At 38.9% G+C, this 13890-nt stretch overlaps 2 protein-coding genes across 6 annotated transcripts in view; one reads left to right on the forward strand and one right to left on the reverse strand.

The window, feature by feature from the left end:
* Positions 1 to 6301, forward strand: part of ptprn2 (protein tyrosine phosphatase receptor type N2) — a 108967-nt gene extending 102666 nt beyond the window's left edge. The window contains exons 22-25 of the mRNA XM_077624024.1: positions 997 to 3443; positions 4406 to 4552; positions 5666 to 5708; positions 6055 to 6301. Of these exons, the coding sequence (XP_077480150.1) occupies positions 997 to 1068 (72 nt within the window). The 3' untranslated portion in view covers positions 1069 to 3443; positions 4406 to 4552; positions 5666 to 5708; positions 6055 to 6301. The remainder of the gene's footprint in view (positions 1 to 996; positions 3444 to 4405; positions 4553 to 5665; positions 5709 to 6054) is intronic.
* dnajb6b (DnaJ heat shock protein family (Hsp40) member B6b) lies at positions 3567 to 13432 on the reverse strand. 5 transcript variants are annotated; one of them, XR_013305757.1, is made up of 11 exons: positions 13095 to 13431; positions 10267 to 10356; positions 9313 to 9422; positions 9152 to 9232; positions 8677 to 8781; positions 7565 to 7654; positions 7341 to 7485; positions 7204 to 7274; positions 6443 to 6543; positions 6193 to 6280; positions 4501 to 4645 (listed from the first exon to the last, which is right to left on the reverse strand). XR_013305757.1 is itself a non-coding variant. In XM_077624020.1 (10 exons), the coding sequence occupies exons 2-10, from the start codon at positions 10329 to 10331 to the stop codon at positions 4252 to 4254; spliced, it is 942 nt and encodes a 313-aa protein (XP_077480146.1). In that variant the 5' UTR covers positions 10332 to 10356; positions 13095 to 13432; the 3' UTR covers positions 3567 to 4251. The 5 variants fall into 5 exon arrangements, 4 of the variants coding, with proteins under 4 accessions (XP_077480146.1, XP_077480149.1, XP_077480148.1 ...); XM_077624020.1 differs by lacking the exons at positions 6193 to 6280; positions 6443 to 6543 and adding an exon at positions 3567 to 4370 and having other exon boundaries at positions 4490 to 4645; positions 13095 to 13432; XM_077624023.1 differs by lacking the exon at positions 6443 to 6543 and having other exon boundaries at positions 4494 to 4645; positions 13095 to 13430.
* Positions 13433 to 13890: the final 458 nt, after the last annotated feature.

A 13890-nucleotide genomic window follows, 5' to 3' on the forward strand; every position in this document is an offset into this window, starting at 1 on the left:
CATTATTGGAAGGTCTTGACTACACACGGCTGTTTCTATTTAAGGGAAAAATGATTCCAAACCAGGATTCGAACCCCACTTGCCCACATGGTAGTCAGGTGAGTGAACCTCTACACCATGGTGGCCACACTTAACTTTGTCATTACAGACGCTCCCCTACTTACGAACGCAATTGGTTCCGAGCGATTGTTCATAAGTTGAATTTGTTTGTAAGTTGATTCAGTGCTATATTTTGTATTATAATTTATGTTTAAGGCCGATATAAGTATATTGAAGGTTTATATAAGTGCATTTGTATGTTTAAGGCTTGTATAAGTAACACGCATTGGTTTGTACTGAAAAAAAAAAATTTAATAAAATGGAGAGAATATGACACAAACACCATTTCAGGGTCACGACAGGTGCCTTCCACCCAACAGCGACTACAGCTGGTCCTGGTTTCTTAAAAAATTGACCAAGTATATATAGTGAGGCTTTTTTCCCTTTAAAAATGATTACGTATAGTAAGGCTTTTTTCTTTAAAAAACGACCATGTATAGTAAATCTTCTTTTCTTCAAAACAGACGTCTTACCTCTTGAGCTAAGGAACCCAACCACTTCCTTCCTCTTGCCTGGCCTGGCTAACTAATTTCACACACTATCTTTTAAGTGTGAACATGGACGACTGCGACGTCAGCTTAGACTAGGAAATGTTGGCACCTACAGAACAATTGAGAAATATTTGTGTCTTTTGCACTTTACATATTTTGGCTTTCTAAATGTCTATAAAATTCTTAGGCTGTCATTGAGAGCAATAGACGTTACTATTAATAAGTGTTTTCAATAAAAAAAAAGTCCTTTTCCTTACTACCACCATGAGAAACTTTGAATAGAGGTCCATTGTGGTGACCCTCACCCTGAAAGAGACATCTATTGCTGTCCATGACAGGCCACGTGAAAGTTAAGTGGATTTGGAGACGCTGATGACGAATATATGGGTGAATTTCCTTCCCGCAGGAGCAGTTTGAGTTTGTGCTGACTGCCGTGGCCGAGGAGGTCAACGCCATTCTCAAAGCGATGCCCCAGTGAAGGAAACCCACTTGCCACTTCTTCTTCTTCTTCTCAATATGTACCCGCAGGTTTTCTGTATGTCATGTGGCAAGCAATCAGTGGCCAAAGGTTGCGTTCAGGTACCACCAGAGTTGATCGGAAAAGTCGTGTTACTCCTAAACACGGGTGAAGTATTACAATCAAATTATCTTTTTTTTTTAAATACAATACAGAATTTATTTCATACCAAAGTACTAATATTTTTCCAAAATGAACTTTTGTTATTTTTCTTTTATATAAGAGTAAAATATTATTTTCAAACATTAATTAAAGGGATTAATATACAATCCTTGGCATATAAGAAAAGTATTTTACCAGAATTTAAAAAAAAATCCTATGACAACACCAGAATAAAATTATAAAAATATCTTGTCATTTTACCGTTGTATTTAAAGTCATTTTTATTTTTATATTTAGTGTATTATTTGAGTTAGAAGACAGCTAATATAGCTCTAAAAAAGACAGTTGTCATGAAATCTATATTTCACAAATATCCGGTCATATCTTTCCAATTTCATGTTGCAAGTTTACAATAATTATAGAAATAAAACTAATTTTGCGTTATCATTACTAGCCGCACTTTTATTGTACAATAAGTAATGCCTCCACTTTTTAACCAAAGTTTCAGTTGTCATAAGTGCTTTAAAACAAGTAAATATTTTTAATGTGTTTTCAGATGGGGGTGGGGGGGGGGGCTAAATCCTCACCTGTAATACATACTTGCTTTTTATTGGACAGCGTCTCCGCGAGCGTAATGCACAGGACCTGAACGCAAAGTTCTGATGCCACTGGTCAGCTGTAACGACACGTCCAGTGAAAAATTCTAGAGATGGGGGGAAATCATTTTCAAAATCAAGCATATATATATACATACTACCATGATTATGTAGTACAGTTGACTGTATGGATTGTGGTAAAGTATAAATGATACAAAACGCCATAACAAAGTGGATTTTATGCAAACTATGTATGTAATATACGAGGAGAAAAGTGTCATAAGAATAAATACAAATTTGGCAAAAGGGATACTGCAAAAAACACTAGTTTAATGTTAATTTTTACAAATGTTAAGATTAACATACAATAAATGCAATGTTTAGTTTTTACTAATGAGAAAATCCTAGCAATGTACAGGGAAAATTCTATTAAATGGAAACAAAATTGAATAATTTGTCGCAATTCTCAAGAGTTCAACAATTTTTTCCAATAACTTTAAAAGCATTTTCCTCCTTAGCCCTAAAGGCATCGCTTGTTGACACCCCATAATAATAACCAGTTGTTGTACCACAAATACATTGTGATGTTGTGCAACATTGACAATACTGTCGTATGACTTCTCCCTACTAGAGTGTCTATGAAAAATGCTATTTATTTTGTGCGCCCACAATAATATTAATGTTGATAATAAAGACAAATAGAAACCAGGTCGGTCTTTTTGTTACCCTGTTGGCATTTTCATGTGCGTATTACCATGCCCTGACCTCAACCCTATTGATGTTTTTTTCTTTCTTTTCGCAGCAGTATTAAAACTAATTTCCTGCCGGTGTCATTGGCGGCAAAGGGGTTAACAAGCGGCAATACTTCAATCGACTTTACAAGACGAACCTGAGTGCTTTAGTGGTAGGGCGATTCCCCAGCGTTGATCTTGTTTGGAAAAGAGCCTGGGATGCCATCCAAGATTTTTTGTAGTGGGGGGCCGGGGCGTGTGCAAGCCCATCCTTCATGTCGCGCCAAGGCCTCGCCGCCTTTGATCGTCTAGGCAAACAAAAGTCGTTCGAGTCGAGTGAGTCTCCGGCTCGGCTCTTTAATAAAAAAGAAAAAAGGCATTTAAACATGTACAATTGTATTAGCCGCAGCCCCCCTAAAAAAAATGATTTCACCTGCTTCTTTTGTGTCCCATCATGCATCAGGGAACCGTCATTTTGGATGTTTAATTTGTGGCACTTTTGAAGGCTGAAAAGAAGAAAAACATTTTAAACAAAAATGCTAATATTTGAATAGCAAGCAGATGACGTGTTACCTTGTTGACTGGCTCCAGTGGATGGTTGTTGCTGTTGCCTGGCAACTGTTACTAGGCCTGTTGCCATGTCGGAGGCTAGATGGGAAACGTCATGAAACATGGATGTAGTTTTTTTTTAACTCTTCACTTACTGTTTCCTACACATTCAATTGCTGTCATTTATTGACTAGATTTTCAATGATTGTATTTTTTAGCACTAAATAGAATGCAATTGTTTTCAAAATGTTTCACACTATTTTACAATTTAACTTTTTGATATGTGGCTCTGCCAATCCTATACTATTTTTCAGGATCACTTCTCTGCTAATCTGCCTGGCAACAGTCCCACATAAAAGTAAGTGCTAAGAACTGTCTGTCTTTTCCCCGAAGGACGGCAGATGGCTTTTTTTCCTCTCACATTGGTGCCGCCTTTTTTGCTTCTGCATCTTCTTACTCCACAAGTGTTTAAAAAAAAAAAAAAAAAAAAAACCCCTTCAGCTTTGACCCAAGCTCATTTTCTTTCATCTGATGCGATTCTTAAGTCCTTGAACGCGACAAAAGCCCGCACCGTCTAACGTGTTTTTCCCTGGGCGACAAGCTTTCAGAGCATGTTTGATAGTCGGCGGATTTAGCAGCAATTTGTGCTCCAAACTAATTAGAAGGGGGGGGAAAAAAACACGAGCAGCTGGCGCCTTGTTGCGTTTTATGCTGATTCAATGCCAATAGCACAATTTATGAATGTCATTTTAAGCTTTTGAATGATATTTATATTCAATGCCTAAGTGCATACTTGCTTTTGGTGCGTATGCATATCATTATCCCTGACCGCAACCCTATTGAAAACGTTTTTTTTTAAATTGTGCGGCTAGTTAGTTTTGTGTTGCCACCACGATTATTTTCACCTGACCTAAACACTATTGAAAAGCCTTTTTTTCCACTCCCAGTTAGAAAGGGTTGGCATGTATTTGTGTGAATGGCAGAAAATGAGTTAAATAAAATAAAAAGAATAAACTTAGTTTTTTTAAACGCATCCATGTTTATGAAAATAAAGCACGTCAATATGTTTGGACAAAGTAAATCACTTTGATTTCAGGTTTTTAGGACATGTGGATGAAGGGATTTTTTTTCATACATTATAAAATTCGCAAAGGATTAGAATTGTTTTAGAAAAAGGGACCGAAGCCCCCGAAAGATGGGAAAAAGAATCGCGGTGGTGGTGGTGGTGGTCGTCTTCTTCTCGACTCTTTCAGCCAAAGTTTCTTCCTTTTGGAGTCTGTGTGACCTAACAGCAAAATTCTATTATTATTATTTGTGCAGGAAATTTCATCGAAAAAAACTGGCATACGTTCTTGATTGAAATCATGTTGCAATCAAGCGAGCAATTCCTGTCACGTCACTCACCTCTGCTGAGTCCATATTCCCCTCCCTCTTCATCCTCGTCATCTTCAGCCACAAAGTTCTGAGGTGAGTTCCTCAGGTAGCGCTGCTGGTGCCAGCCCGGCGCCGCTAGTTGATTGTGTCTCCGGCGGCGATGCTCGTCGTCATCTGAGCTCATGTCTGTTCCACAACAATAACAATACAGGTTGTTCCAAAATGTTTGCCCCCATTTCATAGGCCAATAAATTTGCCAATTTTCATTGGAATGACCTCAAATTTTCACAACTTGCGTAGAAACGTTTGGCATTTCTATCTTTTCAGGTTAAGAAATGCCATTCACTTCAAAAGAAAAGTCATTTTGCATGTTAAGAGTATCCTCGGATTCACCGAAATTCGCACTTGGCACCAAAACACACACGTTTACACTCACCTTCCAATGTGAGCTCACGCAGTCCATTCATATTTCATGTCACTGGCTTGATTGCCATTAGTCATGTAAATAAAATGAGATTTGCTTATTGTTCCCTGCAGGTCATTTCCATTTATATTGAATTAATGGCAGCAGCAAAGAGACGAATGACACCGTCAGATTACGGGCGATTGCGCCGCCGTGTAATTAAGGAGGCAGCGCTGGATGTGTAGGTGGGGTGGGGGGAAAGGCACCCAGGTGCTAGCTGTGCTCAGTTTAGACAAGCGTGACCTCGTCTCGTTTCCGACCTGATGGAGGTGGGGGGCTTCGTTTTGCTTTCAAATTTGCTTTTTAGAAAAGCCTTTTTTTTCGCCTCCCTACATTACGCCATGCCTTGCTTGCTCTGGCTGATCAATATGTGTCTTATTATGAGGGGGTTACCATGGTGATGAGGGCCTTTACTGCAAGGGGGTCAGCAATCTATCTTTGTGCAATTAACAGATGGTTACAAAAAATATTTCAAGGAGTCTTGATGATAATTACAGGCTGTTTGGTGGAGGGGATCACATTTGAAAGGGAAAACAGATTCATTTGGCACAATTGTCTTTAGTGGGGTCGTCACTATGGAAACGATTAAAACACTAGTCTATGTGTGCATATGTCAGCAATGTGTGGTGTTATCTTATTTTCTGTTATAAACAAAAATATGTATTTTGTGTGAACAAATAGAGGAATTAAGGCGATATATAGGACACCTGTTAGATAGCTCACAAGTGCCTTTTCAATTGTAGGGGACCAGTGACATCCAGCGGCCATAAGGGGTGAAATCAAAAGGTAACGTTTTGTTTTTCGTACTTTTCAACTTGCCTTTTTCATGAATTAGAAAAAAAATATGCTTTTAAATGTAATCATGAGAAATGAATCAAAAGTGGGTACTAGACCTTTGTAACAAATTTTCCTTTGGTGGGGTTATGGTGTGATAAACAAGTTCTGCTACTCATTGAAAAGAATGTAAACTGCTCAAATATAGTGTAAAACATAGTAACCGACTTTGGTGTGTGAACAATGACTTGAATGTTTGAACTGAAATTTTGTAATCATGAAAAAAAGCATTTCTTCATAAGCCTAAAGTCCATTCATAATTCATGTGATTTTTCATTGAGATTTTCTTCATTTTCAGACAGTCCTATCCTAAGTAAGCACTTATGGTGCAGGATAGCAGTCGCCTAGCAACGGCTGAGGGCATGCGCAAAACAGATTGACCAATTTCCGACCACTACGTGAATACTAAACTCAGTATGAATGGAATGTGACACACCTGAGAAAGGCTTCCTGATCTTCCATCCCTCCACGTAACGATACTCCTTGTATCAATATTGCAATATGCGCATGTGACCTTGGCGTGTCTACAAACATAAGCATGCAGGTATTCATCACACACCATGCAAAACACACATTTGCTCTTGTTGAAGGCGTTTCCTCATGAACTTACCTGAGAAATTTAACTAATACTGCTCAGAATTGGGAGGATTACCATACACAGTTGAATAAATGGCAACAATACTTACAAATGACCACTGGGTAGCAGCGTTGACTTGCAAAAGGCAGCTTTGATTTTTTCTTTTTAAAGTGCAGGCATTCAAAGGCAAGTGGGCAAGCGGTAAGTTTCCTATACTGAGATGGACAGGAGTTATTGGGTTACCACAAAAGATGGTGGGTGATGGGTATTAAAACCAAACAATGAGTCAGTTTGTGATCTTAAAATTATTTCCAGGCAACGTGTCAAACCAAAAGTGAGAAAACAGGATGCAACTTGCAACACGTTTCCACAATCACAAGTCACGTTTTATTGAATTTCCACCTCCTGTTAGACGTCCTGGTACAAAACATTAAAGAAAACAACTATCTGCAGTCAAATCATGCATTTAAAAAAAGAAAAGAAAAAGCAGTATGTTATTCGTCACACATGAGTGGCTTACAGGTTAGCAGGGTGGAGTTGAAATACTTAAGAAAAGGTTGGGCAACCATTGTGGAGCTCTTTTCCCCCCCCTGGTAGTCCATGTAAGGTTTTTAGGAGTGAAAACCACAAGGTTACCCAACCCTGACTTAACAAGTTAAAGCTCTCGGCATGCCAACAAATTTCATTTGAACAAAATATACATCCTCGAATATATAAAGCTGCTCTGAGTGCTATACCGACCGGCTCTGAACGAACTGCAATAAATACACGGGGCAGACGCTAGAGGTGCTTTGAAATGGCGGTGCTTTTGGGGTTTGTCTACAAAATGACAACTTTACTTGCTGCTGATTCTTTGGACTTGCTCCTCACCGTTAACTGTTAACGACTTGAGCTGGCCGTCCTCCTCCACTTCCACACGCTCCTGTCCATTCTCCACCGTCCTGCGCAGAAAAACATGCTTTCAAATATAAAGACTCGACTGTCCGGTTTGGGGGTTAAAAACGTACCGTTTGGTGGTGATTTTCTTCCCGTTAATGAACTTAGTTGAAGTAGACACCGATTTAAAGTTGCCCATTCCTCCGCCGCCGCCGCTGCCGAACGACGAGCTGAAAGAGGTGAACCCGCTGCCCATGTCGCCGAATGCGTTAAAACCTTCACGAGCGAAAACGATGGGCACGTTAGGCATCGACATATTGGAAATAATCCCCCTTGTGTTCCGTGATGTACGCACCTGAGTCGAACGGGAAGCCCCCTGTCCGTGTTCGGGTCGGCCCCCTGTGGCGAGTGTGCCCGACAAAGTCGTTGAGTGGGTCGCTGCTGGCTGAAAGATCCAGTAAAAAAATCATGTTACAACCAAACAGTTTTACTGCCTAAACTTTCTTTTCTAAATATTTGTTTAAATTCTATTTAAAGAATGTACACAACTGAGAGCTGTTGTAAAACAATCCATTGAAAATAAATAAACATCCAAACTTTTTGTTTGGGTTAGAATCTAAACCAAAAGCTGCCTTGCATTTGATAAGCTATAAAATCAGAATCCCAACTGTAGTTTTGTCCTCATACTTTTTAGGAGTAACTTTTATACATGAAAACTATTGTGTGGAACCCATTTAAATATAAATAATAACAAAAGCACTTGCATTAACACTTGCAACAATTGCATTGATACTGTTAAGAGAATATTCTTTCAGTCCCCTTTACTGCAAAATAAAAACTATTTCCAAATATAATTAGGTGTGATGAGTGCAAATGGAAGTAACTAAAGGCCCAAAATAAAGACACCCATGGGACATCTTATAGCTCTATTAACTAAGATATCCTTAGAGGGCGCCAGAGAAGAAACAAGGCCAAATTGAGGACATTCAAGGATTTGTGCATACTCTGACAATACAAGAATTAGTGCTCAACATGAAATACATTGTTAACCCTGTTAATTCTCCAAAAATGAATACAAGGGTATATGTGTGAGCATGTTTTTCCACAAGCTGCCTTTATTGCACGCACGTTAATACGGCGGCTATTTTCGACAGCATTCCAGCCGGATGATGTCTACGCTCGCATTCATCCTGCGCCTGTGGCCCAGCTCCATATTTAGAGCTGGGCTCGGTGTCAGGCGCACATGGCTTCCACACGAGCAAGTGGGTTCCCTTCCTGCCGCTGCTGTTGTTGTTGTACACTTAATACGCAGCTTGTGACATCACCAGGGTGCCATTTCTAATTCTCAGGGGAGTTTAGGAAGAGCAGATTTATTGCTCAACCCTAGTGTGACTATGTTTTGTTTGTTTTGCAGGAGAAAAAAAATCACCTAAAGACGCCAAATCATCGCTCCAAAGTGGGACTTACCGAAAAACTCTGCAAAGGGATCTCTGCCACCAAAAAATTCCCGGAAGACATCGTCAGGGTTTCGGAATGTGAAGCCAAAGCCGCCAAAGTGATTATTGTGGCTTCCTGTGGGCACGCACAGAAAAAAACAAAGCTGATCATTAAAGAAACTTATTTCTAAGCAGTGTGTTTTCTGTCACTGATTCTCTTCGGAGTAGCCACTGGCTCAAAAAAAGTGCGCACATTAATATGTGGATATAAATATATGTCATTTCTCCATCCTCTCTGGTTTGGTGATGTTCCTGATCTCAGAAAACACATTTTCAACATTCATATTCCTTTTTTTTTACATTTACAAAAAACAATACTGGCCCTGATCAAAACCCTATTGGAAATATTTTTATATACATTTAGGTTTTTGAAGGTTTACATTTTCATGGAACTCTATAGCAGCAAGATTTGATTCAAGTCTACAATGATGCTCAGATCTTCTTACCTCCTCCTCCACCACCTCCTCCTCCTCCTCCTGCAGACAGCCCCTGTTTGCCATATTTATCATAAATATTCTTCTTGTTCTCTGCGAAAAAATGTTTGAGGGGAAACATCAATCCGCCATGCTATATTGATGTGATGCATTGGAGTTTACGGCATTCTCACCATCTGAGAGCACCTCGTACGCCTCGGCCAGCTCTTTGAACCTCTTTTCGGCTTCTTCCTTGTTTTCGGGGTTCTTGTCTGGATGCCATTTCAGGGCCTGTTTTCTGTACCTAAAATACAAAAACAAAAAGCGTGAGAAAGAATCAACTTTTTGCAATTCTGACCTAAGAGTAAATTATTTTCCTCCTTATTCAAATATGAAAGTATTTTATCTTACTTTATAAGAGAATATAAAACGTTAAAAAGTATTTTTATTGTTCTGTTGTGCAATAAAGATAAGACAACTCCCTCCTTACACTATGAAAAGAAAAGAATAAAACCTGCTGAAATTTTGACAGCCGTCTTTATTTTTATAAATTTGCCTTGAAGCCAAAAGTTACTGTGCAATATGAAATAAATGAAATAATCAACTGAAGACATCAGCCTCATTAAAAAAATAAATAATAACATTTACATAAAATGGCAAAACATCTTGGTATCAGGTAAGAAAAATATTACAGGCTGTCCTCAAATTAAGACTGTGCATTGAGGACATTTTCAATAAGGCTGCTGTTTGCACAGGTAAAAAATAATAATAATGAATTTTAAAAAAGGACAACGCCAGGGAGAATTTACTGGGATCTCTTACTGGGTCGCTTTGGCGTTGTCCTGAATCTTATAATCGCTTATTTTGGTCATGTTATTGTCCTTTTGCATTCACGCACCCCCGTTCCCTGTGATGGCTGGGTGTTTTAATTCCAGTTTAGAATTATTGAATTTTTATCAAAAGTTTTTAATATTATTGTTGACAAAAAATATTTCACGATAATTATCGTTATCGTTTTATCCAGCTCTACTTCAAAGCAAAAATGATCATCATTTTAAGCAGCCAAAAAAGGAGAAGACTTCTAAATTGTGGTCTGCTCGATGAAAGTATTTCCTCTCTAGATAGCTGTCATTATAATGTGCACTTACGCTTTTTTGATGTCAGCTTGTGTTGCGCCTTTTTGTACTCCAAGGATCTGGTAGTACTCCACCATGGCTCAGTTGCACAACGAAGCGCTCCTAAGGAAAAGGTTAAAGAAAAAATTTCATTTAAAAGGTACTGAATCATTTGATCAACTGAAGGCATAAAATTGCACAGGAAGCAAAATCCTCATTATAACCCTGAGGCGGCGCAAGTATTAATCATGGTGGTGAAACGTCAAGAAGAATGAAGTGTTTGGAGCTTTCGACAAGTTACAACAAGTCCAGCGCATCTACGCACGCTCACAGGGTCAGCTGAATGTAGATAGTTTTCGTTAGCTCAGAATATGTTCACTACCTGGGTTATTGTCAGTCAAACTTTAAATATTTGTTCAATATAAAAGACTATACTAAAATATTTTCAAATAAAAGTACTCAAATTCAAAGCATTTGTCAATTTGGTGCTATTTAAACTCTATATATATTTGCTCAAATTTTCAAAAATATTCTATTTGAGTGGGGTTACTCCAGTTTGCTAACTAAACTACGAACAAAAAATACAAAAGCAGGAAAATAATCAAGATGGACGGATATTCAAAAAAATAAAAAAACACCACAATGTATGTTTTGTAATAAATGCTAGTACACTGACTGACATACGCTTGTGTGCAAAAATATACATGATTGAGACATCTCTATTCTTGTACAAACATTGAACATCAGCCTCAAGCAGCGGGTGGCGCTTAAGCGCTGCCAGTTTTCTGCCAACACAGACACCTTAATAGACAAACAATCTACTGTGTAACTTTTGCCAACTTAGGGCTCAAGTTGTCCAAAACTAAATAAATTTTGTTCATCTTTGCCTTGTCCGCAACAGAACAGGGTCAACAAGATTCCCAAACAGACCACAAACAAGAAACCTCACAAACACGTCAAGCGATACTCAAGCAGCACGTCTGCGTATTTGACCTTACGGAAATAGCGCAACGACCCGACATCTTCTAAAATACGGTAAAGGCCCACTCGGTCGTCATAGTGATAGGATACACAAACCCGGACTGTTTACACTGCGACGCATGTCAGGCCTCATTTTGACCGCTATTTATATCAGTGGCCTTTATGCTTGCATTGTGTTTGTGTTACGAGCATGTGGGGGGATTTTTAGAGTTATAGGAGAGGAGAGAGGGGAGAGATTTTGGCAGGGCCAGTCGTAGGTAGCCTATGTTGACGATCTGCTAACTGCCAGTGGGAATAGCAGCCAAAGGGAAGGGAACACAACGTACGAAGCAAACAAAATGCAGAGCTGTGAAATTGAATGACTGGCACGAACGAGGGTTAAACACCAAGAGTTTTGACACCTCCTTCAAATGCCTTACTTCGAATAGGTTGAATAACTTCAACACTTATTTGCCACCCAATCTTTATCTTCAACTTAAAATTTGTGCTGAAATCAAATCCAAATACCGCCATCAAAGTGGGACAGTCCCCCCAAAAATATTTGCAAATGGAGGCAAATCCGGCAATGATTTTTAAAGTCAAGTAGATTACGTTTGTGCATAATGTGGGCCGATCAATAGTGTAATGAAATTGGGCGGAATTGTGGAGAAGGGCACAAAACTGGCTGCAGTGTTGTCGTCCTCCCGCATGGACACACACATACTATCAATATGCACACATGCAAGCCGGCAGAATAAAAGCAGAGTGGCTGGCCTCATTTTAGAGGTCATGTGACCATCGAGTAAAGTAGCTGAAACTGAAAGGTCTGGAGACAAAATGGCAGAATGAACAATACTTGCGTCTTAAAAACAAGGCTTTTAATATTGGAGTCAAAGAGTATTTCATCAGACCTGGTTATCAGTAAAGCTGTTAAAAGGGCCAAAGAAAATACTGTCAGTGTATGTTTAGTCATTCCACACAGTTCATATGATGGGTAGGAACAGAATTAATATGTTTCTGCAAAACAAGATGATTCATGCTAAAGACAATGAAGTGCTTGTTGACTGTACTGACTAAATACATTCCTGATGCAAATTGCAGCCAAGTCCTGAACACTAGGAATATTTGACATATCACTAACAAGAATCTTGAAAACCCAAGTTTCTTTTATTTAAATCTTTGAGTTCTTTTACTACTTTTTGATCCAGTTCAACTATTTTTTAAAAATGCATCCACTGCCATTGACAGCGATAAAAGTCCAATCTGTTTGGACTGGGAAGGGCAATGAACAAATTCATAGGACTAAGTGACATCAATCAATTTTTTTTACCTGCAATATTAATTTTTATTTCTTAAATGACTACTGCAAAAATACAATTTTATTATCGACTTATTTTGGTCTTTTTTCCCATTTAGTCCACCATATTGCTTGCGATAAGGACGATCGGAAGTTTCTAGAATACGTCACAAAAACACAATCATGTCACAGGTGCTACTTTCAAGTGGTAATGGTAATTAACAATTTATCATAAGAAAAAACTAAATAAAGAAAACCTTAAAATCGGTCGAATGAGCAGTTTGGTTTAAGACTTTGTCGCCGATCTTGGTGGATTATTACTTAGATCACGTCAAGACTGGAAACTCCACGTTATATGTAAAGTCTGGTTAGGAGATCGACATATTTATGTAGTTGTGGTATATTAAAAAAACGAATATCACGTTTGATGAAAGCTTAGTCACACGTATTTGTGATTTTGCAATGTTTCAAGCTAGATCGTGTTTATTTATCTTCCATGTGTTTGAAACGCACCCAAAATTGATATCGATCTTAAGTTAATAGAATGCGCCAAAGGGACGCCATAAATGCAAGCACAACAGGTTGTCGTTGAACGTGTACTCACTACGTTGTTTGTTGGAAGCTGGCCCGGCCCGACGAAGCCCTTGTAGCCGCGTTGGCTGTCCCTTCCCACGGTGAGCAGCAGTCGATGATACCGCGAAGCTGCTGGTGTTCCACCGCTAGCGGACTGGAAACGTGCTGCTGCCGTTGCGTTCAGGTGCTGTCGTAATTCAGCTCAAAAGCCCAAGGCAAAGTTGATTATTTTTACCTACGACAATCGTAAGAAACACACCCTTTTAAAAGTTGTTAAATACAATATCTGACATAACGGTAAGTTTGTGCTCTTTCACTTTGAAGACACTTATGGGAAGTGAAAGATACGTGCGTTTATTACGAGGGGTACGTGAAGGCAGCATGCCTTTTAAGAGCGACTTTTTTTGCGCATCTAATGACGCACGGTACACACAAGATGACGCAATAAGACCGCCTACCACGTCCATAGGAAAATAAATTGGCATTTTGCTTTGGTCGTGTAAAGATAACAAAATAATTTGGATGGATATAGAAAAGATTCTTTAGTTCCTGCCTCTTTGGTATAACAAAAGGGTACTGTCGCCCTCCTGTGGAAAACTGAGGGAAATGCATGACCTGAGACCATAAAACTTTCTAAACGGTGCAAAAAAATGAATAAATGACAGATTAAAATTGATTTCCGATTAGAAATGAAGGTCATCATTACCGTTAAAATGAAGGGGTTTAAATGACGAAATGGTTTGGATTACAATGACCCTTATAGGTCGACTGCAGTAAAAATATGAAAAATCCTATAAAGGTTATTTTTAGAATTGTGGCTTACCTGC

Source organism: Stigmatopora argus, chromosome 17, assembly GCF_051989625.1.
Source record: "Stigmatopora argus isolate UIUO_Sarg chromosome 17, RoL_Sarg_1.0, whole genome shotgun sequence".
Taxonomy (NCBI): domain Eukaryota; kingdom Metazoa; phylum Chordata; class Actinopteri; order Syngnathiformes; family Syngnathidae; genus Stigmatopora; species Stigmatopora argus.

Excerpts from the sequence above, each read along its gene's own strand:
- dnajb6b (XM_077624020.1), bottom strand. The coding sequence starts at position 10,331 with ATGGTGGAGTACTACCAGATCCTTGGAGTACAAAAAGGCGCAACACAA. Across the intron at positions 9,233-9,312 it reads GTACGAGGTGCTCTCAGATG|AGAACAAGAAGAATATTTAT; the intron begins GTGAGAATGCCG and ends ATTTTTTCGCAG. Across the intron at positions 7,655-8,676 it reads TCCCTTTGCAGAGTTTTTCG|CCAGCAGCGACCCACTCAAC; the intron begins GTAAGTCCCACT and ends TGGATCTTTCAG.